The sequence below is a fragment of the Schistocerca serialis genome, chromosome 7, assembly GCF_023864345.2.
Source record: "Schistocerca serialis cubense isolate TAMUIC-IGC-003099 chromosome 7, iqSchSeri2.2, whole genome shotgun sequence".
Taxonomy (NCBI): Eukaryota; Metazoa; Arthropoda; class Insecta; order Orthoptera; family Acrididae; genus Schistocerca; species Schistocerca serialis.
The window spans coordinates 373,579,313-373,605,816 of NC_064644.1; the positions used below are offsets into that span (position 1 = coordinate 373,579,313).

The following is a 26,504-nucleotide window of genomic DNA, read 5'->3' on the forward strand; positions in this document are numbered from 1 at the left end:
TGTATAGTGTGATGGCATTACAGAATAGAAGTGTCCATTGAAATGTCAAAAATGTCACTCATTCAAATGTCAGATCTCAAGATGTTCATACAAGAAGTGTTCTCTGATATGTAATATTTACCACTGTGAGTGCATTATGAGATCCCTCAAAACTGGAGAGCAATGAGAATATTCATCTCTGTAACACAATGTCAGTACTACAGTATCAAGTTGGTATAAACATTACCAAGGTAATTACAAAACTTCAAAACTGAAAAGAATTTCGCTGCAACCCCAAAAAGAATTTCTAATAGAAGAGGAATTCTATAGTGTGGCTGAGTACATCAGACAGTGAGAAATAATAATACATAAAGCACAGTATGAGAAACTAGCATTATAAAGTAAATCAAAATGAGAATCACTCATGTATAAGGGGCATTCAAAAAGAAATGAGCCAGAGTCTGGAATGCGCAAACCGATGGCAGGAGGGTAATATTGTGGCATGGGTAATGAGGTGTGGTTCCGACCACTGTGTGGAAGTTCACAGCCCGTCGCTACAGGGCACACGTGCACATCACATAACTATACAGAGCTAACAGCAGCATGCATCAATTGTCCAACGCTGCCAGTCACATTGCAAACAGTGACATGGAGACGTCGACAGAAGAGCCAAGATGGCCCCCTTCTGATCCACTTCCTGCAGCTCGGGAAAACAGTGAATGCCCAACATTACTCGCAAACCTTGACCACCCTTCACCAAGCGATCAAATCAAAACAACCAGGCAATCTCATCCATGGGCTCATTTTGCTCCACGACAATGCAAAGCCTCATACGGCCAACACAGTCGCGGCACTCCTGCAGAAATTCAAAAGAGAGGTTTTCTGCCACCCTCCATACAGTCCAGACCTCTCCCCCTGTGATTATCCCATTTTTGGTCCCCTTAAAAAGGCTCTGAGGGGGAAACAATTCACCTCGGATGATGACGTCCAGCTGTACATGCCCTGGGAATTTTATGGGACAGCCATTCACCACCTTGTGTCACAGTGGGACAAGTGTCTCAACAGCCAGGGTCAATACCTCTAACATACTGGTGCTGGCTTCTGTAATTATGCCTCCGGCTCATTTGTTTTTGAATGCCCCTTACACAATCAGAGATATTACTTTAAAAAATTTTAGTTTTTAAACTCTGGTATTTTAAATCATTACAGACTTGTAATGCTATGTATTGTAAAAGATTATGTATTGTAAATTATTGTGCATTATGTATCATTATGTGTATGCTGTGCAAGTTATTGTGTGTATTTACTGTGTAAGATATTATACGTATATATTATTTAGATTGTATATGTAATGTGTATTATGTTACAAGTACAGAAGGCAACTTACTGGACCAATAAAACCACAGTCATTTGTTCTCATCTCAGATTTTGTATTTGTTCTAGTTTTCTTTCATTTCACACACTTACAATGCTTTCCAATACATACAAGTAGCTGAGGGGATAGGTAGATGTTCAGCAATACATGATGCATATTAATTAGAGGTAAAACAAACACACAGATACAGATATACATTATTCTTACATTTCAAATTTTATCATGTAATACAGACCACACTTTAACCATCACACTTAAAATATTTCGTACTGACATTTTCTGTATACAAAAATTATATACATTCATACCAATACACAAGATGGCACAATAACTCAGTATTATAAGTAACAACACAATTAAGTAATCAGTTGTGTCAAAACTAAATCAATAATAGCAATGGATGCCAAAGTGTAATTTCAAATGGTACCTTATGTGGTACTAGCACAGCAGCACTCATTTAGTTTTTCACTGTAAACTAAATTTTAATTCGTGACAAATGTACTTTATAACTATGTAAAAAAATTTTGCAACATTGCTAGTGTCAGTTTCATCACTGTAACAATGAACTGCTATTATAACTATGTAGTGTATATGCATATTTAGAAAAAAATAAATAATTATCAATCTTAAATTTCAGCAAGAACATCACATTCTAAATATTTCAAAATGGGTCAACAATGATATATTTCTGTAACACTGGCATGTTCCATATTTATAATAATTTGTTTCTTTTTAATACTGTTGCTGAATTTGAAAGGACTGAATGTCAGACACATTTGACTGATATGCACTTCAAAACCAGAAAGCTGTATCAAGAGAAACATAATACAATACTTGTAACATTTACATCTCAACTTCAATAACAGTCCATATAGTGAGTAATTTCATGTATACTTACATAGCACACAAATCTAACTTGTGCAACCTATTTTATATTACCCTCAGTAAAGGGTCACGGAACCAAAATGAAAGCAATGGCATGCAAGTGATCACAAACTCATAATTTTGTGTTTTCATCCACATGCTTATAAAATCTGCTGGAACAATAATTTTTAATCACACAAAAATTATATAAGTAAGTAAAAAGATGTCATATACCAACACTCAGAAAATATTATAGTTGAGTCTTGAATATTATGTTTCATAGTACACCTGAAGTTCTTTAGTATGCCACAGATATACATGGAATGTTTACAGTAGACAACTCCCAAAACATATCAACATAAATGCATAATATTTCATATGCCATTATGGGATACAAATTCCTTAAACACTGAACATCAGACAAACACAATCTCTCAACAACTCAGTCGTGTACTTTCATTAACATACACAAACACACACTCCAAAATGTTCAACACTCAAAAATAGCTAGATTCATAAGCTGCTAGACTGCAAGAAAATGCAAGGACTTTACACAGTCCTCTAGCGTAATAATTGCTGAAACATATAGTCATCAGTGGTATACATTATTTGAACATCCATCAGTACAGACAAACAACAAGAATTTCATAAGGAGATGATTCACAGAGCAAGTTTAACACATGAAATCTCAAGAACACTTATTGCTTATGTCATTATCTTTCTGTGAGATAGGAAGAATGCGTTCAGGAAATGAACTCTCTCTGACAGGATAGCTACTATAAGAATACTATGAGCCATTAGAGAACACACACAGTTGCACTTATGTAAATGTTTTAAGATGCTCACTGAGAAGCTTTTCTTTACTGATGTAATCAAGTGTAAACAAATATGACTACAAGATTATTTATTTCTTTGTAAGAGAAATGTCAACCATAAGGACAAATTGCATACTGAAACTAGGTAATTAAATGTGTACTTGTAACAAAGTTCCTTAAAGCAATATCGATAATATGGATAGGGCAAATTTCCTCACCAAATGGTAAGAAATGGAAATGTACTGTAAGTCTTCCTTGACTCAAGGTTCTGCGTGACTTTTCCAGTGTTCTTAAGCCTTACCAGTCTTTTTTCATTCAACACATTCCTCTCTTATACTAAAAGCAGCAGTCATTGGTTTAAAAGCTAGATTTTTATACCTTTCTCCATAGTTTTACATAATGCTGCTTGGTGAGTAAATATTCTCTATCCACATTACATTTTCAGTTCATTGATCAGTTCTATTACAATAATATCTGTTTGCTTAAAACTTAACTGGTAGGGAGCTTTACAGCTGCCTTCCATATGAGTTTATGTGACATAATGTACACTGAACAACATGGTTCCATTTTTGTGTTAATAATTCTACATCTAATTTATCATCTCTCCTGATTACAGTTCAGTAAATATTTGTACAGAAACACTGATATTCTACAGTTTCTAAATTCTCAATTATGGATTTAAATTAACAATTGTATTTATGAAATTGTGCAGTATTGCATCTAATAATCTAATATTTTATCAAATTGTTTGCTACAAGAGGACATACGCTAAAGCACTAGATGAAACAACACTGATAAAAAATATTACTGTATGTATTTATACATGAAAAATAATGGCCTTCACAATATCAAGAACAGGGTTTTCTCAAAATATATTGTCTGCTCTCCCCAATATTGTCAAGATACACAAGTCTAGAACACAAGTGCAATCCATTTCTTCAGCATATCCCGAAGTACAGGAGCATATAACTACTTGGCTCTTTTCAGTGGACTCACATGCAAACAATGACATCCCTGTCAAGTGATGGTTTGTGTTCCAAACATTAAGAACATTTCATTAAATGATTCCACCCACAAGTTATTCAACTATGTTAGAGAAAGTAGGAGGAAAGACTAAGAATTTCAAAACATTTCTCAATAACTATTGAATTACAACACACAACAATGAAAAAAAAAATTCCAACAGGAAACAAGCATATATCTTGCCACAATACTGAAGTATTTTAGAAGCAACATATCTCCATTCAGAGTTCAAAATAAGTAAGGTTTGAAAATACATTGCTTTGGAAGGTTTGATATTCTAATCATCTTTCATTTTCCTGGTTCTTTAGGCAATGTATACTACTGCAGCACAGGCATAGGCACAGGCAGAGAATTTCTTAGGAGGCTTAGTGTAAATTAAGAAACGAAAGAACAGAAAGTTAACAACAATACTGAGTTATTGCTTCCAATTTGAATTTGAAAACTGTTCTGGGATAAGGTACTTAGTCAAAAGAGCACAAATAAGAAATAAGTTCCAGCCCAGTTGTTCTTAAACAAAACCTTAAAACCTTTTTTTAAGTTAGATAATGTTACTGTTTCCATTTAAGTTCAATATACGAATGAAGTGGAAAAAATTCTCTCTTGTGGACATTTTCCTATATAAAGAGATCACTCATTGTTACTAGATGTGTTGCACTGCAAAACAAATAATTAAGAAGTTCTGTTAATCTGCACTGTGTAACCTCAATCAACTGAGTAATGTTGCATGTCATTATTATGTAGCACACTTCAAACTTCATTTAAATGCAGGTGACATAGACTTCATCCAATGTGTTAAACATAAATATCACTTCTTAATAGATTAAGCAGTCTATAGACAATCAAATATAGGTTGTACACTACACATACATAACAAATTCAGTTTCACTATGTTTGTGGCACAATAAGATAAAAAAAAAAACTAATCAACCTTCCCTATGATTACTGCAGAAAATTATCCACATCATTAATAACCCACCGGGATACTTTCTGAAATTCCATCCACCTTGTCATCTGAATTGAAATTTCGAAAAAAAAAAAATTATTTTATAAAAAGACTGCAATTAAAATTTACACTGAAAGACCATATTACCAATGTGCTGCCTATCTGAGAGCTTACAATCCAACATTTTTTCTTCAATGTTCAGTTGCAGGAAAAACTTATCTTTGGGCCTTAAACTTTTCAAAATATACTTTGGCATGTACAAAAATAGAATTGCATTCACATAACGCATGATCAATCACATTGTTCAATGATTATTTAAAAAGAAAGCATTTACAGTGATTTTTAATGCTGTCTTAAACATGGCCACCAATCTATGTTTAAAATTCAAGAAAAAAAACTAGAAACTTGTTGGTTTCAAGCATTATAGTTTATTATTCTGATTTTAAACCACAACAGATGACTAGAAAGGGGTATGAATATCATCCATCACTAAAATCATAAAAAAATGTTATTTGTGAAAGCAATTAATGTTAGCAATCCCTCATACATTTGTGATGCTTTCATGACTGACTAGATTCCACAGTCAAATCTTGTACTAACTACAGATCATGAGTGCAATTTCCTAGATAGAGAAAATAAATTAAAAAATTTAAAATGAAAATAATAAAGAAGCAGTATGAAGGCAATATTAACATTTTGATTACTTACTGTTCTATTAAATGAATCTGAACATTTAAAATACCCCTCTGAGACAATATGAACATCCAATAAATCTTAAGAATCATCTATATTTGAATAGGTCAATATCACAGATGATCCTGGAATGCCTGGACCAAGTTTCCCATATGAGGCTTCTTAAACTCTGCTTTCATTCTGAAGGAGTACTGAAGTATTTTCTTTCCTCTGTAGCTTTGTTTTATTCAACTTTCTTCCAATTTTCTACTGTTTAAGAACAATCATTTAGTTTACCATACCTGCAGAAGGCCCCTTCAAAAGAATGACAGCATCCAATAAAAGCTGAGCCACTCATTTAGCAAATGAAGTACCAGGAAATAATTAAGTTGCTGTTTCCATAAATGCATGCAATGAGAAAAGAATGAATATTTTATTTTTCATCAACAAACTCATCTGCTAAATGAGTGGCACATTACCTTCATTTGAAGCTTTATTGTTCTACTAGAAGTTCTCACCAAGTAATGATAGTATTGTCTAAGAAGGAAAGGAGAAATGATTCATATAATATGAACAAAAAGTTTTTAATTATTTTGTGAATGCATCAATATGCAATGTAAAAGGGACAGCTGATACAGTTTCTACCACACTATTTTTCTCCACTATCACAAACCTTGTTGAAAGCTGAACAAAATTTGTAGTATTTTTTAAATATCCTGTTTAAGTACTATGTTAAATGTACAGAATACTAGACATCATTTTAAGAATAACAATATATCATTTACATGATGCAGCATGCTCCTAAGTATATTTTTATATTTATAGTCCATCTCTAAATTCATTATATTTATTTTTTATTTTTATTTATTCAGCAGTTTTTACTTACACATTACTTAAGGAAATGCAGACTTTTTCATTTTTAATGTGTTCCATGAGAAATTGCAGTGAAATGGTATGTGTATTAACTACTTGTAATACAAACACAAAACAATACAGATGTAACAGTCATATCGCAAGTTATACAATAATCTGTGTGCCTCAATTCATGTGTGTGTCATGCATACTAATCTTATTGTACTCACACTTAAGTGAGCATTGTACTAAACGAAATTAAATCACATGACAATGAGTTTGACCATGTTTTGTTTTGGAATGCATCATTTAAAACTAGCAGACATATGAGATTAATAACACAAATCTCATAAATATTTTTAGTTTTCATTGCTGCAAGGACTATCTACAACCCTTCTCTCTTCCCATTATGAAATGGTTTCATGAAGTATGGTGTAATATTACCTCTGTAACAACCATGTTCTTTTCCTTTTTGGAAAAGAAACGACTATGAGAAAATACTTGTACAAGGGTTATAAACAAAGAAATACTTTTTCGAAAATTACTTCTTAATGCTGAATGCTCCAAGAAATAAAAGAACTACTTTTCCTAAATTGCTCATATATATCAGTTTATAGACAGCGAAGGTAGAGTACAAGTAATAACATTAGTGCTTAATTCATATTCTACAAGAGAATCAACACTGACAAGAACTTTCAGCAATAATTATTGTCCCTGCACTGTTTGAATGCAGTCATGAATCAACAGACTCTTAATCAGACTGACAGAACCAATACTGGGTATTAGCTCTGTTAATGGCCGCACCCCACCTAGCAATCAAGTAAATTACTCAAAGTGGGTACAGCCTTCACAAACAATTTCGTAATTAACAAAACACCAACAGAGCAATCAAATAGTGAAAGTACATAATACATGACAGTTTCCAACAGTCTTACCTAAGAGTATTGTTTTCTGATTTCACATAAAAAAATCTGCTTATTCCTTGGAACATTTCAATCCAAATAAATTGGTTTTATGAATCAGCATGCAGTATCATTCATAAAATTGTATAACTGAAGAGCTTACTAACAATTACCAAGTATCTGGATGGAAACAACACACATGTCAATATGAGAACAGTAGTAACAGCTGCAAATTGTAGTTTAATACAAGAGACAGTTCACGGCAGAGGGACAATAACCTGTACGTAAGTTACAGGGAAATATCCAGTTCGGCCATTGACGGTGCCTTCATACCAGTTCTCATCAATTTTGTTTGTTAGTGTTATTGTTTCTCCTTCCTGAAAGTGAAATACACAAAATAACTGTTAGCAGATCTGTAAAAACATAGCTTAAAAAAATAACATTTCTACAGCTTGAAGTTCCCATTCAAAAATATAAAGAATAAAGTGAAGAAGATAAGAACATACATTTCAGTAATACACAAAACTTTCATGGAAGAAATATATATAGTACTTACACAAAACAGAAAGTTACTTCACTCACAACTAAAAGTAGATATTTCTTCTTAATTCTAACAATAGATTTAATAACAGACTTATCATCATTAATAAAACATATAACTATTAGCTGTTCAAGCCTCCAACAGCTCCTAAAACGTAACTTTGTAAACAATTTAAGTTTTGAAATTCATTGACAAAGTCAAAATTATGAGGAATAACCATAATCATAGACATGTGCTTAAAATAGATATTGTTGCACTGTCTTGTTTGTTTAAAATAATGCCAATAAGGTCTACTTCTTCAGCTTGCATTACACTTACTTTTCTGAAAACTATGAGGATTACTGTGAGGAGCAAAATGAGTACTTTCACAAAGATATGTAGGAGACAAAGGGAGATGCTATGATTATTGGGCTGTCAATGAGCTTGATGACTACTGACTGTGCTTCAAGAGTAACATTTCACAGTCAAAACCAAAACAAAATTCTTCAACTGCTTTCTTTTAGACTCATGTTATCGGATTTTAATGCCATGTACAGGATTGTTCAGTGACTGAAAACAATATTTGTTACAATGATCTCCGGCAACATGACTGCCAGACTGGCAGAGAAGGCATTCGGCGTGATGAAGTTCTGTGCAAGACTTAGCCTGCAACCGTAGTGTGTGAGAAATTCAGGACCACATTCCAAAAAGCTCCACCTGCCAGACAATCCAGTTATTTGTGGGTACAGATGTTTAAGGAAACAGGATGTCTTTGTAATGGCAAGAGTGGGTGGGCATCAACATCTGAGGAGAAGTTGAATGGATCAGGGAAACATTCCTCATTCAGTATTATCTCGTTCAAATCAGAAGCTAGAAATTCTGCAACCAATTGTTTGGAGAATGCTGGAAAAATCCCTCAAAGCTCAACCATGTTGAATTCAGCTGTTCCAAGTCATTTCACATGGCAATAAATGTTTTCAGAAATGAAGGACTATTTTACCTGCAGGGTGATTTTCAGTGATGAGGTTACCTTTCACCTGAACTGTGCAGTAAATTAGAATAACATGTGGATATGGGGAGCAGAGAATCCCCACAGAGAACTGAACATGTCTGTGGATCTGCAAAGGTTAATATATGTTGTGCTTTGCCAAGGCAAAAAGTGTGTGAACCCCCCTCCTTTCCATAGGCAACAATCCGCGTGCTTCCTAACCTGGACATGCTTCTGCTATCGCTTATCCTGAAATTGCAAGAGGCCAGCGATGATGTCATTTCTCAACAGGATGGCACTCCAATATACTTTCACACTGATGTGCTTGAGCTATTAACATCATATTTAAATACTGAGAGTGAACATAAATTTAATATGATTTAGCAAACTGAACCACATTTGCAATTAAAAATTGAGAAAGAGAAAGAGAGAGAGAGAGAGAGATTAAAAGATGGAGAGTCTACTAAGCTCAATACTGGAAAAGTGGCTGGTGTAACCTGTAACATCAGTGTGACCATCACTCAGTTACACACACTGAAATACATATTTCCATTTTGGTGTCCTGTATTAAGTTTCCTAGACTTTTATATTTTACAATAAGCTACACTTCACGCTGCATCAATAACAAAAATTTTCGAAATATTTGTACAGCTTCAATCTGCCACATTTAAATGAGCCCTCCAGAGTCCCAAGCAAAAATTAGTTTTACTTTAACAAATTTCTGAATAAACAGCTTCAATCACCATTGCCCTTATAGGTTCTCTTTTGCAAACTCCGACTGGGTGCCTCCACTAGCAACTACAAACACTATCAACTGAATGTGGTTTGGAGACTTCCACATGAGAACACACTGTTGCAAGATCACACATGACAATGTCGAGACTAGACCTTACTGACCTTGACTCTTAGGTGAACAGACTTTTGAGATGAAGTCCCAAATTCTTCCCCTTCCAGACTGAAATGCCCCCTAAGACTTCAAGAAACCAATTTAAAGATAATAATAATTTACATGATAGTATCTGCAAAGTCTGTGATCCTCACATGTTCAGCAACAAATTCAAAGTGCTCCATCAAATGCATCTTAAACATACAGACACAGAGACTAATGGCATTAATTTACCTTAAAACCTAGCTCTCCTGGGTTCTCTGGTTCAAAATCGTACAGTGCAGTGCAGCATGGCATTTTTGGTACAGCAGACCGTGCAGGAGAACGCATAGGAGATGGAAGAGGAGATGCTGAAACATGGCATTTTAAATATTAACAACCAGACATATTTTATAAGAATTGATACAGCAATAACCATAATATTACAAATGAATGATATATTGTAGCAAAACATAATTTACTAACATCCTAAAATGTTTGTTATTGATGAAGTGTAAATAATAATTTCCATTTTTTAACTTACCAAAGAGATCAAGGCACTGAAAGCAGTACTATAGGCAATTAAAACTAGAAGTAATTGCTATTCTAAGAAAGGAAAGATGTAGTGTCTCTTGCAAGTAATCATCAGTATTCAGACTTGAATACACATCTCATCACAGCAGTAGCTTGCATGTGTCTAGATGTAGACACAGTAAAACTAGCTCAAAACAGAATCGCCTGGAACTAAAATAATTTTCCAAACTGGGCTGCCTAAAATTTGTCAGGTATCATGCACAAAAGAACAGTACAAATTTTTGATTACGTAACTTCACTCCAGCACAGCAGATGTTCATTTACTGTACACTGGAGAACAGAACACTGGACTATTACACTAACTGGTACACAACATGGCATTTCTATGTTTTTACTCGAACTGTAAATTCATTTATTATTGTATGTACATACATATTATTCCCATATTTATTTGCTTTACATTTCACTTTTTTTGCCACATATCAACGAGGGAATTTCCTATTCAAAATTGTTTTTTCTATACAATTTTTTGCACCATATAATAGTTCCAACAAGTTGGGAGAATTTTTGTGTGCTGCAAATTGCATTACATCGTTTACGCATGCAATGGCTTCTTCAGGCATATTAATTTTTCTAGGGAGATCATTTTGTTCTTGTTCTTCTTCCTTTGTTTCTTCTTCATCATCCTCTGTGTTGCGGATTTCTATTAAATCTGTTGCTGAAGTGAAAGTGGAGTGAATTACAAAAAGTCATCACTTCAAATATAATCACCTGCACTACATGAAATGTTTCGCATTTTCATTAATTCAGCAATTGCTGCAACATTTTCTTGAACTTTGATGGCCACCAAAGCATCTTGTTTCTCACCCCCAAACCCCACTTTGTTGAAGCACTTGGTGACAGTTTCAGGTTTTATTTCCTTTACTGCCAAACCAATCCAATTTACTGCATCCACGACGGAAACTGGCCATGGAAGAGCAAATGCAGTTTCAGCTTCTTCAACACTAAGAATAAGAGATTGCATCAGTAATGACCTATAATAACACTTGAATATGTAAATAACCCCCCGGTCCATGGGTTGAGAGAGACTGGTTGAACCTGGAGGGAACCAAGTCAATTTCATGTTTGATAACATTACTTTCGGGTGGCAGGCTGCATTGTCTAGGAAAAGGAGAACTTGGCAACTTCCTTTTTTTCATTTTGGCATTGAAAGAGCCCAGCCATTCTTCCATAAGACCACTCACCATCAGCACCTTTATATTGCTTCGCCATGTGCCTTGAAGCTTACTGACGTCTATGTTTTTGAAACAACGCAGTTTTTCCACCTTTCCAATCACCAGTGGCTTGTCCATTTCATCTAACATGTTCCCTCACAGCATTACAGTGAGTCTTTCCTTGAACACTCCTCCACCCGGGGCACTTTTCACCTCGAACTGATAGTGATTTTGAGGCAGTGCATAATAAAGCAGTCCCATTTCATTGGCATTGAACACACATTTTGGGTCATAATTCACAATTCAGATGCACATTATTGTCTTCCATCCTGCTGCTACACTTTCCTGCACATCTTTAGCCTCCCCACACACTTCAATTCACGCATTGTTGTGCCTAGCTTTGAAACTGCCCAGACATCCTGTGGATACCTTAAACTCCATTAATTCCAAGCTCTTTAGTGACTTTCAGGGACTCACTTTGCAACAAGGGTCCAGATAAAGTTAAGTTTTTTGCCTGTACACGTACGAACCATTCCCACATTATTTCATTAATTTCTTCGTTTCCGGTCTTCTTTGCCTTTCTTTTCATCTGCCTATTCCCTTTCATCCATTCATCCTGAATCTTATCCTTGTTTCCTAAAGTCTTATAAATTTCTCTTTTACCGCACTTGAAACACAACATAATTTTGCACACAGGGAGTCAAGTTTGAATGACAAATACCATTTGTTCGAGATCATGTTACTGCATGTCTTAAAGTGCTATTAGACAACTGAAACTGGCAGAAAATAATGACCTTGCCAAGTAAAACCATTGTACAATGGAACAATACCCACCTCTTTCACTGCGCACATTGCAGCAGAGTGTTGGTAGATGAACAACAATGTTCCATTATGTGCTGGCATGCGTCAATAGTGAGGAAAATGTGAAAGCCGACAAGCAGAGGGCTGATGAACGAACCGTTTCCTTTGATGAACTGTACTGACACTGAGTGTAACTTATTTGTTGTTGTACAGAGTGGTGCTGTTTTATGTCTACACCAGCAGCGCTGCGCTGCACTGGACCTCTTTTCTTGGTTTTGCGCCGGTTAACAGAAGTGTTAAAAGTAATATCCTTGTAGAGACATGATGATGTTTGGTTTGTGGGGCGCTCAACTGCGTCGTCAGCAGCGCCCATATAAGTTCCAATTTTTACACAGTCCATTTTCTTTCCACAATCCAATGTAGACACTCTCACAAATGGTGGTGATGATGATGATGATGATGATGATGATTATGAAATGATGAGGACAACACAAATGCCCAGCCCCCGGGCAGAGAAAATACCCAACCCAGGCGGGAATCGAACCCGGGACTCCATGCTCCAGAGGCAGCAACACTAGCCCCTAGACCACGAGCTGCGGACTTGTAGAGTCATGAGTAACTGATGAACTGTAATACCGTAGTATCGTATAGCCTCTTTTCTGCATTATACAATGAACTATTAAGTATGTTCTAAGATTTGCTTTCCATTTCCACATTAGGCATGTTCTGCATTATACAAAAAAACAGCATATAAAAGTGCAATGAATGCATCGGGACTGAAATACTTGTACGGTGTGGGCAGATTTCCAAATTATACATGTGCCAATTTGAGCAAGTTTTAAATCCAGCAAAGAATTTAAGTAAGTATACTAATATCTGAATGTTAAGCATAGTCCAAAAATGATAGATTATTTCCTAAACAGTATATCAGAAGGTTCACGGAACGGAATAGTGCTTAATCACAAGACATCTGACATATAATAGCACCTCAAACAAGTCATTATAAAAGTTTTGAAACTGAAGATACACTTTTAAAAACCAGAAAATCTCTTCTATAACAGCAGGTAAGTAATAATGGGAATATGGTAACACCTAGCTGCCACATAGCTTCGTTGTGACATGGCATTTCTATTTAAGATGGTTCAAGAGCTCTACCAAACAATCTCGTTTCTGAAAAAGAGCTGTGCAGCGGTCTGAAAGAGTACTTGGTGGCAGCTGTTGTACTTGAATTCATTGTGCTAGTTTCTCCCAAACAAGCTCTAATGGATTACGATATCTAAATAACCAGTCAATATGGAGGATATCTTCACCTCCAGAAACTAACTTCATCTACCAGATGATCTCAGCACAGATGGGCATTATCATGTAGGAAATGTAGGACTGAACCAACTATTCTACTGTCTGAAAAGTTGCTCATACCATTGCTGTGCCTTATCTCTGTACTTCTTAGCATTTATTGTATTTCTCTGATGTCCAACTAAAATGTAAAGCCCAGTATGACCATCCAACATGACATCTGCCACTCCAGGAACCCATTTCCACCAAGCTGGTATTATTCTAAAGTGATCCTATGGCTACACTGATGGCAACTTTGCCTTCAGACAACTGAAAACTGAAGTATAGTTCCTGTGTGAAGAGCACATTGCTTCACTCATCCCTGGTCCTGTCTCGTTGTTGAGTCCAAGAAAAAGAACACTAGTGTTCACTACCATGAGCAGAATACAAACTGCCAGATTTGCAGCCTACAAATCAACTGCTCTGAACTTCTTAAAGACAGTTTGTTGGAAAGCTGTAACTCCTGAGGAAATCACTGAAGATTAATATCTTGTACACACCATTGGATTTCATTACACACTTAATGCTACGACATATTTATCATCATCTGGGGTACAATCTCATTTGTTGACCTAGTAATGGCCTAAAACAGACACGTCCTGTGTCGCTGAACAGTCAACAAAAGCCTGAAATGCCAATATGTGTGCCTAATACACCTCATGCACACATGACCATTAACTCCAGCATCTCAGGCTCGAATGCCAGCATTCTGGCCTGAGATGCTGGAGTTGCCAGATGTGTGTGCATGACTTGTGCTAGCTTTTGTGTGTGTGTGTGTGTGTGTGTGTGTGTGTGTGTGTGTGTACGCGCGCGTCTCTCTCTCTCTCTCTCTCTCTCTCTCTCTACTGACAAAGGCTGTGGTTGAAAGCTATATGTGACTGTCTTTTAATCGCCTGTCTGCAACTTGACGTGTCTTCTTTATGGTAAGTAGCAATTTATCTTTTGCTACAAAGCTGATATTCCTACCTGGAGTTTCCATTGTTTGATTAATCTGTGTACCAAGTAATTCCACCCTGCAAAACAGGATTCACACTGCATATTTCTATTGAAGATGTTGCCAGGCACTACATGCTGCTTACTGTGAAATAGAAAACATGATAGATAGCATGCGTCTAATGAATGCTTTTAGTTACCTCTGAATCATGTGCTTATTCAGAATAAGGAGTACACCTTCCCTGCACAAACAGGATTATTCCACTTTAAAAGAAGTCTTTGGGGTCACTTCGATCTACCACTTTTCCTGATTCTTTAACTTTTGATATGGGTGTAGACCACTACTCACCATGGGAGGCATTAAGTAGTGGACTGACACATTAGTTTGTGAGATTTCAGACACAGTCCTTTCTCAGACCGCTAACAAACACACTGAGCTCTGTGCATATTGCTATTTATCTTCACAGTGCTACAGCCTGATTTGGGCACAAAGTGGTTTGGAAGAACTTGTGGATGGAAGAAAATTGTAGCATAATACAGGAAGACCTGCCGAGGGTCAACACTGTGTAGGGAGTGATAACTGACCCTCAGCATAAACAAATGTAATGTACTAGAAATACACAGACAGAAAGACCCTTCATTGTACAGTTACACAATTGCAGAACAGTTACTTCCATAAGGTACCTAGTAGTATGCTTATGGAAGAATTTGCAATGGAACAGTCACATAAAGTTAATTGTGTGAGGCAGATGCCACACTCAGACTCATTGGAAGATTCTTCAGGAAATTTAGTCCATCAACAAAGGAAGTAGCTTACAAACAATCGTTCAACCAGTGCTTGAATACTGCTCATCAGTATGGGATATATGCCTGATAGGACTGAGAGGAAGCAGAGCAGGTCCAAAGATAGGTGAAACATTTCTTTACAGGTTCATTTAGTAAGCACAAAAGCATTACAGAGATGATCAATCAACTCCAGTTGCAGACACTGCAAGAGAGGCATTCTAGCATCACAGTGATTTATTGTAAAAGTTCTGAGAGTGTACGTTCCTAGAAGAGTCAACAAATGTATTTCTTCCTCCAACATATATCTTGTGAAAAGCCCATTAAGGTAAAATTAGAGAGATTGGAGCCCACAAGGAGGCTTATCAGCAATCGTTCTTTCCATGAACCATTCGCAACTGGAATAGGAAAGAGGGGGAGTAACAGTGGTACACAAAGAAACTTCCACCCCACATTGAAAGGTGGCTTGCAGAGTATACATGTGGGTATAGACGTAGATGGATAAAGAGCAGGGGCAGCAGTGTATATGGCTGGAAAAGATCACACAAGTGTGGAAAGCATAAGCACATATGGTGAGATGCTATTATGGTTAATGTATGGGACCATAACAAAAATTCTAAGATGAAAGACAGGAGAAGGTTGAGGATGCAAAGTGAGTGAAAGTGGTAAGCAAAGGAAGAAACAAGTTAGCTATCATAAAGCAGGAAAGTAACTGGAGCAAGGAAAGTGGGTTGGTGTAATGATGTGTGAATTGGAGTGAGTATTTTGGAGGCAGGAGGGTGGGTGGGGGAGGGGGGGGGTATCAGTAATGAGGAATATACTGGAGAGCAATATGGTTCAGAAAATTTGGTCTACTAGAAAATATACAGATTGCAAAATAGCCCATAATAATAAGTGAACTACATTACCACGGAACTAGGCTATCTAGAGTCTTTTTCCTAATCCCAACCTTCCTTAACTACATAGGCAAGAAGTGCTCCTTGAACTTATTCTTCATTTCTATAACACCCCCTACCCTCTTCTAGCCTCAGTCTCCAATAACCCCTGCCAACTACTCCTGTTTGCACATCATCCACACACACTGCCTCCCACCCATCCCCCTCTCCAATCCCACTGGCTTGCCACTCATGTTATTATTTTCCAGTTCTAATTAACCTATACCATACTTTGTTTATCCCTTGGGGTTCACTCTTAACACTCCAACCACTGTTTTATTTTATTCTTCAGCACACACTTGTCTCTCATTTTGTGCATTACCTTAAAGTATTGGGGTTATCCATTTCCCATTAAGCATTTCATCAGTTTCAACAGCTGTACAATCATTTGTAGCCCCAAACCCAGTAGTTACCACTCTCCCTACTGCACCCTTCTTCCCAGTATCAACCACAACGGAGACCATACTTGTCCCACTTGACAGCAGCACAGGAAGTGCACAGGAAGTATGTATGCAAGTTTTGTGGGTTTGTTACATTTTTGATGAAAGATTTTGGCTTTAAGCTAAGATGCTGTTTGACTTTTCCTAGTTGCTGTTTGCTGCTGAACATCTTCTCCACTTGGTGAGTAGTAATATATCCTCATACAGAGGCTTTTTTAAATACTGTATTTACCCGTGTATAAGGCAGCCCTGAATATAAGACGACCTCCTTTTTTTAAGAGGCTCGTTGAGAAAAATCTACTTTTTAACATATTCTGACTCATCAAAATTTCAAACTTTTATGAGGTAATGGATCTGTTTAAAAAGTTATCATTATCCTTTCGTCTTCCCCTCTCCTTCCCTCTTTCCTGATGAGGCAACAGTTTGTTGCGAAAGCTTGAATTTTGTGTGTATGTTTGTGTTTGTTTGTGTGTCTGTCGACCTGCCAGCACTTTCATTTGGTAAGTCACATCATCTTTGTTTTTAGATATATAAAAGTTATCATTACATTCATTTTAAATTTATGTCATTTATTGACTGCATATGTTTAGATGATACAGGCAGAAATAAAATAAATGAATTATATTTATTTTTATCTTCACTGCCTTTTTTGTTTACTTAGCCTGTTGTCTGTGGCATCACCATTTTTAGTCATCATCATCCTCCTCCTAACAGGACAGCTGTGAAATGTACATCTCTGTTGTCACAAATATTTAGCGTTTCTTCCTAATATGTTGCAAATTCTGAGGTTGTAGTTAAGGTGGAACCTGAGAACACAGGACCCCCCCCCCCTTTTCCTGAACATTTCTATAACATTTCTATAGTATTTCATTTCTATAGTGCTCTGAGAATATTACAACATCTCTTTCTTTGAAACATATCATCCGCCCACTGCTCTCTCATTGGCTGTGTAGAACCAGCAGGTGACACACCCCCAATCAATTCCATCATACTTCACAGTAAGCGTCAACAACATTGCTGCATGAAGTACGTAAGTACGCTACTGGTCTCCTTCTAGACTTTCAGCATCTCCTGCAGAAATCTATGCTAATGTTGAGTATTTGTCCAATTTTAAAGACAGTTCAATTCTGAGTACAAATGGATCTAGGAAAACTGCAGTTTACACATGGTAAATGTTCATAAAAAGCCAAAGTACAACGAAACTTCTGCCTGCTCAACACTCCCCTCCCCACACTCATTGTACTTCTCAGCCAAGCTGGGTCACTGTTTCTCCTCCAATTTTCCGTAGTGCTGTACTTGAGCAACAGTGAAATATGGACGGCAATATCTTCTATGGCACAGGTCATAAATAATAATAGTAACTAATACATAAATAAAAGATCACAATCACTATTCAGTCCAATTTTAGAACTTTTGCTCGTCCCACAATCTAGTGATGTATGTTCATACTATCTCCAAAACAGGTATTTCGGCTGTAATTTATTCTCGCGACAACAATTACAGTCCATTTAATATGATTTATTTCATTTATTAGACATTTCAGTTTGGATTAATTTTCAAACATGATTAAAAACTGAATGATTTTCTCCTTTATTCTAACTTGTGTACAGCGACCATATTTCTCATTTGCAACCCACTTGGAAAGTTATTACTCAGCTCAGTTGGTAGAGCACTTGCCCGCGAAAGGCAAAGGTTCCCGAGTTCGAGTCTCGGTCGGGCACACAGTTTTAATCTGCCAGGAAGTTTCATATCAGCGCACACTCCGCTGCAGAGTGAAAATCTCATTCTGGAAACATCCCCCAGGCTGTGGCTAAGCCATGTCTCCGCAATATCCTTTCTTTCAGGAGTGCTAGTTCTGCAAGGTTCGCAGGAGAGCTTCTGTAAAGTTTGGAAGGTAGGAGACAAGGTACTGGCAGAAGTGAAGCTGTGGATACCGGGCGTGAGTCGTGCTTCGGTAGCTCAGTTGGTAGAGCACTTGCCCGCGAAAGGCAAAAGTTCCCGAGTTCGAGTCTCGGTCGGGCACACAGTTTTAATCTGCCAGGAAGTTTCAAATATGGTATAATCCAGCATTTTCTTCCCATGTATGAAAAGGTCAATCATTACAACACACTTTCCTTTTAGCAGAATATTAACTTCATTACGAGTAAATAGAACAAACATGGCCAGATGAAGAACTTTACATGATATAATTACACGATGTTACTTGCAAAACTAAGAAACAAAGACAGTGTTAATTTTCTAATATCTATCACTAGGTGCACTATACAAAAAAGTCAATAACAACCAACAGCAAATTCATCATTGTTTACACATTCATTACCTACAGAATTATATACACTTTTAATGATCTTTTTTAAGGGTTTGTATACTTGTAATTTCTTAGATTAGATTAGATTAATACTAGTTCCATGGATCATGAATACGATATTTCGTAATGATGTGGAACGAGTCGAATTTTCCAATACATGACATAATTAGGTTAATTTAACAACATACTTAAGTTAATATAACAAATTTATTTTTTTGTGTTTTTTTGTTTTTCTTTATTTTTTATTTTTATTTTTTTAAATATTTTTGTTTTTTTTTTCTTTTTTTTCTTAATTTATATCTAAAAATTCCTCTATGGAGTAGAAGGAGTTGTCATTCAGAAATTCTTTTAATTTCTTCTTAAATACTTGTTGGTTATCTGTCAGACTTTTGATACTATTTGGTAAGTGACCGAAGACTTTAGTGCCAGTATAATTCACCCCTTTCTGTGCCAAAGTTAGATTTAATCTTGAATAGTGAAGATCGTCCTTTCTCCTAGTAATGTAGCTATGCACACTGCTATTACTTTTGAATTGGGTTTGGTTGTTAATAACAAATTTCATAAGAGAGTATATATACTGAGAAGCTACTGTGAATATCCCTAGATCCTTAAATAAATGTCTGCAGGATGATCTTGGGTGGACTCCAGCTATTATTCTGATTACACGCTTTTGTGCAATAAATACTTTATTCCTCAGTGATGAATTACCCCAAAATATGATGCCATATGAAAGCAATGAGTGAAAATAGGTGTAGTAAGCTAATTTACTAAGATGTTTATCACCAAAATTTGCAATGACCCTTATTGCATAAGTAGCTGAACTCAAACGTTTCAGCAGATCATCAATGTGTTTCTTCCAATTTAATCTCTCATCAATGGACATACCTAAAAATCTGGAATATTCTACCTTAGCTATATGTTTCTGATTAAGGTCTATATTTATTAATGGCGTCATACCATTCACTATACGGAACTGTATGTACTGTGTCTTATCAAAATTCAGTGAGAGTCCATTTACAAGGAACCACTTAGTAATTTTCTGAAAGACAGTATTGACAATTTCATCAGTTAATTCTTGTTTCTCAGGTGTGATTACTATAATTGTATCATCAGCGAAGAGAACTAACTTTGCCTCTTCATGAATATAGAATGGCAAGTCATTAATATATAATAAGAACAACAAAGGACCCAAGACTGACCCTTGTGGAACCCCATTCTTGATAGTTCCCCAGTTTGAGGAATGTGCTGATCTTTGCATGTTACGAGAACTACTTATTTCAACTTTCTGCACTCTTCCAGTTAGGTATGAATTAAACCATTTGTGCACTGTCCCACTCATGCCACAATACTTGAGCTTGTCTAGCAGAATTTCATGATTTACACAATCAAAAGCCTTTGAGAGATCACAAAAAATCCCAATGGGTGGTGTTCGGTTATTCAGATCATTCAAAATTTGACTGGTGAAAGCATATATGGCATTTTCTGTTGAAAAACCTTTCTGGAAACCAAACTGACATTTTGTTAGTACTTCATTTTTACAGATATGTGAAGCTACTCTTGAATACATTACTTTCTCAAAAATTTTGGATAAAGCTGTTAGAAGGGAGATTGGACGGTAATTGTTGACATCAGATCTATCCCCCTTTTTATGCAAAGGTATAACAATAGCATATTTCAGTCTATCAGGGAAAATGCCCTGTTCCAGAGAGCTATTACACAGGTGGCTGAGAATCTTACTTATCTGTTGAGAACAAGCTTTTAGTATTTTGCTGGAAATGCCATCAATTCCATGTGAGTTTTTGCTTTTGAGCAAGTTTATTATTTTCCTAATTTCAGAAGGAGAAGTGAGTGAGATTTCAATTGTATCAAATTGCATAGGTATGGCCTCTTCCATTAACAGCCTAGCATCTTCTAATGAACACCTGGATCCTACTATATCCACAACATTTAGAAAATGATTATTAAAAATATTTTCAACTTCTGACTTTTTGGTCGTAAAGTTTTCATTCAATTTGATGGTAATACTGTCTTCCTCTGCTCTTGGTTGACCTGTTTCTCTTTTAATAATATTCCAAATTGTTTTAATTTTATTATCAGAGTTGCTGATTTCAGACATGATACACATACTCCTGGATTTTTTAATAACTTTTCTTAATATAACACAGTAGTTTTTATAATTTTTGATAGTTTCTGGGTCACTACTCTTTCTTGCTGTCAGATACATTTCCCTTTACCGGTTACAAGATATTTTTATACCCTTAGTAAGCCATGGTTTGTTACAAGGTTTCTTACGAGTATATTTAACTATTTTCTTGGGGAAGCAGTTTTCAAATGCATTTACAAAAATGTCAGGTCAGGTATTCAAGGTTATACTGTAGTTACTGCTGAAAGCCACAGTTTGCTCTAGTCTGCAATCACTGGTACTTCGTCATTAAGACACAAACAGAACTAAGTGTAGTGGACAAGAGCCAGCTATCTAAAATATCAGGTGAACAATGTGGCACCAGACGAAGTGTCTAACGTTCAGTGATTGCAAGAACAGAGCATTCTGTTTTTGTTCTACAAGAAGTCTTAGGACATGATGTAATATGATTAATGGAATGATATGATAGAATGAGGAAGAAATGATGAGTAAAGATGCCCATCATTGGTGAGGAAAAGGTAGGAAACTACTAGAAGAATGGAAAACAAACAGGTGTGAACAAACAGATTCTTAAATGAGCAAGAATAATATTTAAAAAATATTGCAAAGAAGTTTCGCAAGTGGAAATACAGAATGCCACCAAAAGTTCGACAAGAGGCAGCAGTAAAATAGATTAGATTAAGACATGACAAGAGCCTTGGAACAAGCACTCAGTTGCTGAATTTAAGAGGCAATGGGCAAATGACCAATGAACAATGATGTCATCTCTTCCTCATATACACTTCATTAAATGTTTATTGGTAATGTTGATAACAGAAGGTATGTCATGATTAAATCCTTTTTAATGTCTTAGCTCAAAAAGATGTGATTCCCCTTAGTATTGGCTGTAGTACACTGGCCAGATTTACAAACACTGTTTTATTTTACCTCAAACACCGAAATGACATTCATCATAGCATGCAGGTGATAAATTTATGTGCAAAAATTCATGTTTACAATATGATGGCCATACGCTATTGTTTTCAAACATTATCTATTAGCTATACTGTCTTCAAAGTAAAGTTTCATAATATATTACTGTACGTTTCAGTCACCAAGAATAAAAATTACCAACTTATTTGAGTAACTACTGAGTCAGTTCTGTGCCAATAACATCGTCCAACTATAAATTAAATGCCAAAATTCCAGGTATGAATGTTAAACACTGTATAACCCACCATATCAAAATAACAATTGTGGATAAAAGTCATGAACATTAACACATTTAGCTGACTAGAGAGATTATTTAAAAAAAAAATCAGATAGACATTAGAGAACTTATGATACTGACATTAAAAACTGCAATAAGGACAGATCAAATAGAGGTAGTGAGGAAATACTTCTAATAACGAATATAAGAAATAGGAATTCTGGTAAATTACTATGAACAATATGGCAGACAAAAGTTGAAGAGGCTTAACCCATGACAAGAGCTGCCGTAAGGCAGAATACCATACTATTACTATGAGCAATATAGTGAACACATTATTGTAGTCAAGATGGACACATAGCCAACTACCTTTAAAGTAGTAAAAATTTATATGTCTTCATGCTCTGTGGATGGAGAAGAGAGTGAAAGAATTTTTGAGGAGATAAAAGAAATTATTCATATTATTTAGGGAGACAGAAATTTAAATTTGATGGGGAACTTGAATTCGATGGTGGGGAGAAGAGGAAAGATTGTAGGAGAACATGGACATTGGTAAAGGAATGAAAGAGCTAGCCACCAGGAAGAATTCTGAAGAAAGTACAATTTAATCATTGTTGATAGTTACTTGAAGAATCATGAAAGTAGGCTGTATGCATGGAAGAGATCTGGAGACATCAGAATGTTTCTGATAGATTATGTAATTGTATGACAGTTTTGTAAATCAGATTTTAAACTGAAAAAACTTTTCCAGGAGCAGACATGGACTCAGCCCAAATTTATTGGGCAAGTCAGAACTAAATAAATAGCAGAAAAGTAGAAAATTAAGGAGTGGACCTTGATAAACTGGAAGAACCAGTGACTGTTGATAGCTTCAAAGGGTCCAACAGGCAACAACTGATTGAAACATGGGAATGGCATACAATATAAGACAAATTAGTGGCTTTGAGGCATGAAATAGTGAAGTCAGCAAATGATCAAATAGGCATAAAGACAAGGCTTACCAAGCAGAAATCTGGAATGGAAATTAAACTTCAAAAATAAGGAATAAAAACTTTGAGGTCTGCTGATGGTATTGTAATTCTGTGACAGATGACAAAGGTCTTGGAAGATCAGTTAATCAGTCATGAAAGGAGATTATAAAATGAATAGCAATAAAGGCACAACAAGAGTAACGAAAGAGTCAGACAAATTCAGGCGATGTTGAGAGAATTACATGATAAAATGCTACAATTTGAGTTTTGTTATTTGAGCAGCAAGATAACTTAGTAAGGTACTGAGGAATAAAAGCACTAGCAAGAAAAGTGTTTCTGAAAAAGAGAAATCTAACACTATATACAAATTAAACCGTGTTTAGGAGTCTTTCCCAAAGGTACTTGTCTTGGTAGCCTTGTACAGAAGCAAAATGAGGACAATAAACAGTACAGACAAGAAAGAGAATTGAAGACTGAGTAACATGGTGCTGCAAAAGAATGCTGAAGATGACATGCTTAAATCAAATAACTAATGAGGAGGTACTGAATACTACCTGGGAGGAAAGTAATTTATGCTATGCCATGACTAATAGAAGTGATCAGTCAACAGGACACTTCCTGAGGCATCAAGGAATTGTCAGTTTGGTAATGGAGGGAAGTGTATGGAGTCCACTTCCTTAGCTGAGTGGTCAGCACTTCTGACTGTCCTGCAGAGGACCCAGGTTCAGTACCAGTACTGGCAAGGATGTTTCCTTAGTGGGAGGACTGCAATGCGAAGTAGCAGCTCCAAGGTCATAAAAGCCAACTGGTGAGGACAGCAGCGTGCATACTACATGCCCACTCATTGCATATCTGAATGATGCCATATGGCAGAGGACAATACAGTGGCCAGTAGGCATTGTGCAATCCTGGGTCTAATGACAGAGTTTAGTTTATTTTAGGGTTGTGTAGGGGGGTAAAAATGGTAGAGGGAGACAATGGCTTGACTACAGTAAACAGTTTTAAACTGATGTACAAGGGAGTGCTGAAAAGTAATTCCACTAGAATTTTTAATGTGAGTACTTTTAAACCTTATTAAATAAAACAAAAAATTAACATTCTACATCTTCATTCTTCATGTCTATATATGTTGGCTGCACCTCGCTGCCCTACCCTCTCCCCACCACATCCCTGTACATCCCCACAAGCACCATTTTACTGTCCCTCACATCTACCCCACTCTCCCTCTCCCTCCCCACACCAACCTCCACCTTACCTCCATCACCCAGACTGCTTCTCCCATCATGCATGGTCGCTCGTAATCTGGCCTCAATGTTTAGCAGACTTTCTGTCATGCCTGTCTGCAATTCAACATCTCCCCTACATGGTGAGTAGCAATCCATACTTTTCATAACACTGTCATTATTTCATCCTGGATTTTCCAGTGTTTTATTTATTTCCAAACACAGACACCCTGGCAATAAACACCTTTCTCCCAAGAAGAGGCCACTTTGTTGATACCATCACTCTAGAATGTTTCACTTTGTTGACAGAGCTACAATTTCACCTCTGCTTGCACCGCTTCATCACTATCTAAGTGAAGTCCTCAAACGTGTTCTTTAAATTTTGAAAACAGATGAAAATCAAATGGGGCCAAGTTAGGACTGTATGGAGGATGAGCAATGACAGTTAACCCAAGGCGTCAGATTATTTCAAATGCTGCAGCACTCATGTATGGGTTGGCATTGTCATCATGAAGGAGAGGGTGCTCCATATGTGGACAAACTCTTTAAATTCAAAACTGCATAAACGCATGCTATTTCTCACACATTGACATAGTTATGTTACACCCACCATGTTAGACGCTACAATTCACAGGTCTTGTGTCAGAGAGCTGCAAATATGTAGAAATGAAGATTAAAGTTGTTGAATGTTAACCACCTCTGTTTTATTTAAAAAACTTTAAAGAGTTTTCACGTAAAAAATTTGGAGGCATTACTTTTCAGCATGCCCTCATAGGTTGCAGTAGTTATGCAATGATGAAGAGGTTTCCACATGAGACATTAACATGTACAGCAGCATCAAACTAGTCTTTGCTCTGAAGACCAAAACAACAACAGGGACAGATAACCACCTGCTATACAGAATGTCATCAAATAATGTCAGACAGAGGAAAAAGTGTGAGTGATGCTTTGATGAAAAATTTAACAATAGTCAAGTAAAATAACCTCTATATCTTATTTGTGTCTGTTCACAACTAATGTATCTTCCACATTGTAAATGGTTGCCTGTCCTCCAACCATTTTTTAACTTTCAACCAGAACTTTCATATTAAGACAGTCATAAGTACAATGAATTTGAAAAAGTAATAATTACATGAAGACCTGAAAGCAATTAGTTAGTTGTATATCAGAATAACAGACATAGAACAAACTGCACATCACAGTTGATAAGGGAAAGAAAAAGACGAATAACAAAAAGGAAACCATGTTCTTGATTAGTTGCCCTGACAAATGTTGTTGAGAAAATATATATGGATTGCGAATGCCTGACAGTCAGGATACCAGTTACTTTGGAATAAGGTTGGGCATCTCGGACATATTCTGAGTCGTGGTCACCTTTGTGCTCGGATGGCAAAGACTACCAAATCCAACGGTTAGTCCCTCAACCATTAGGGGTAAAACCCAATGGGACCTGGGGCAAGTAAGACTAGCAACCTGCTTCCCTGGTGCTTCAAATATGATGCTGGCAACAATCAGAGCAAAATGCCTTGGACCTTTGGAGGTGATGGAGTCCCACCTCTAATTTACAAACCAGGGACTCCTAATATATGACTCGGCAAACGAATGGTAACGAGATGGGGAGCTATTAATATCAATGGGGGCTACTCAGGGAAGGAGGTAGAGTTGCCAGAGGCTGCAAGTAAGATGGGGTTGGACGTTTTAGCTGTTAGTGACATTCGAGTAAGGGGTGAGAAACAAGAAGAAGTGGGAGAATACAAAGTTTTCCTGTCAGGAGTCAAAGCACGAATAGCGCAATGGGGTGTAGGGCTTTACATCAGGAAAGAAATGGAACCCAGCGTAGTTGCAATAAGGTACGTAAACGAACGACTGATGTGGATGGATTTGACAGTGCCTGGCA

The 26,504-nt window shown here is 36.5% G+C and overlaps 1 protein-coding gene across 4 annotated transcripts in view; it reads right to left on the reverse strand.

The window, feature by feature from the left end:
* Window positions 1–1,388: 1,388 nt before the first annotated feature.
* The window catches only part of LOC126412177 (endophilin-A), a 761,714-nt gene continuing 736,598 nt past the window's right edge, over window positions 1,389–26,504 (reverse strand). For all 4 annotated transcript variants that reach the window (XM_050081660.1, XM_050081659.1, XM_050081658.1 and 1 more), the window contains 2 exons: window positions 10,054–10,169; window positions 1,389–7,802 (listed from right to left, as the gene is read on the reverse strand). In XM_050081660.1, coding sequence (XP_049937617.1) covers window positions 7,683–7,802; window positions 10,054–10,169 — 236 coding nt within the window. In that variant the 3' untranslated portion in view covers window positions 1,389–7,682. The remainder of the gene's footprint in view (window positions 7,803–10,053; window positions 10,170–26,504) is intronic.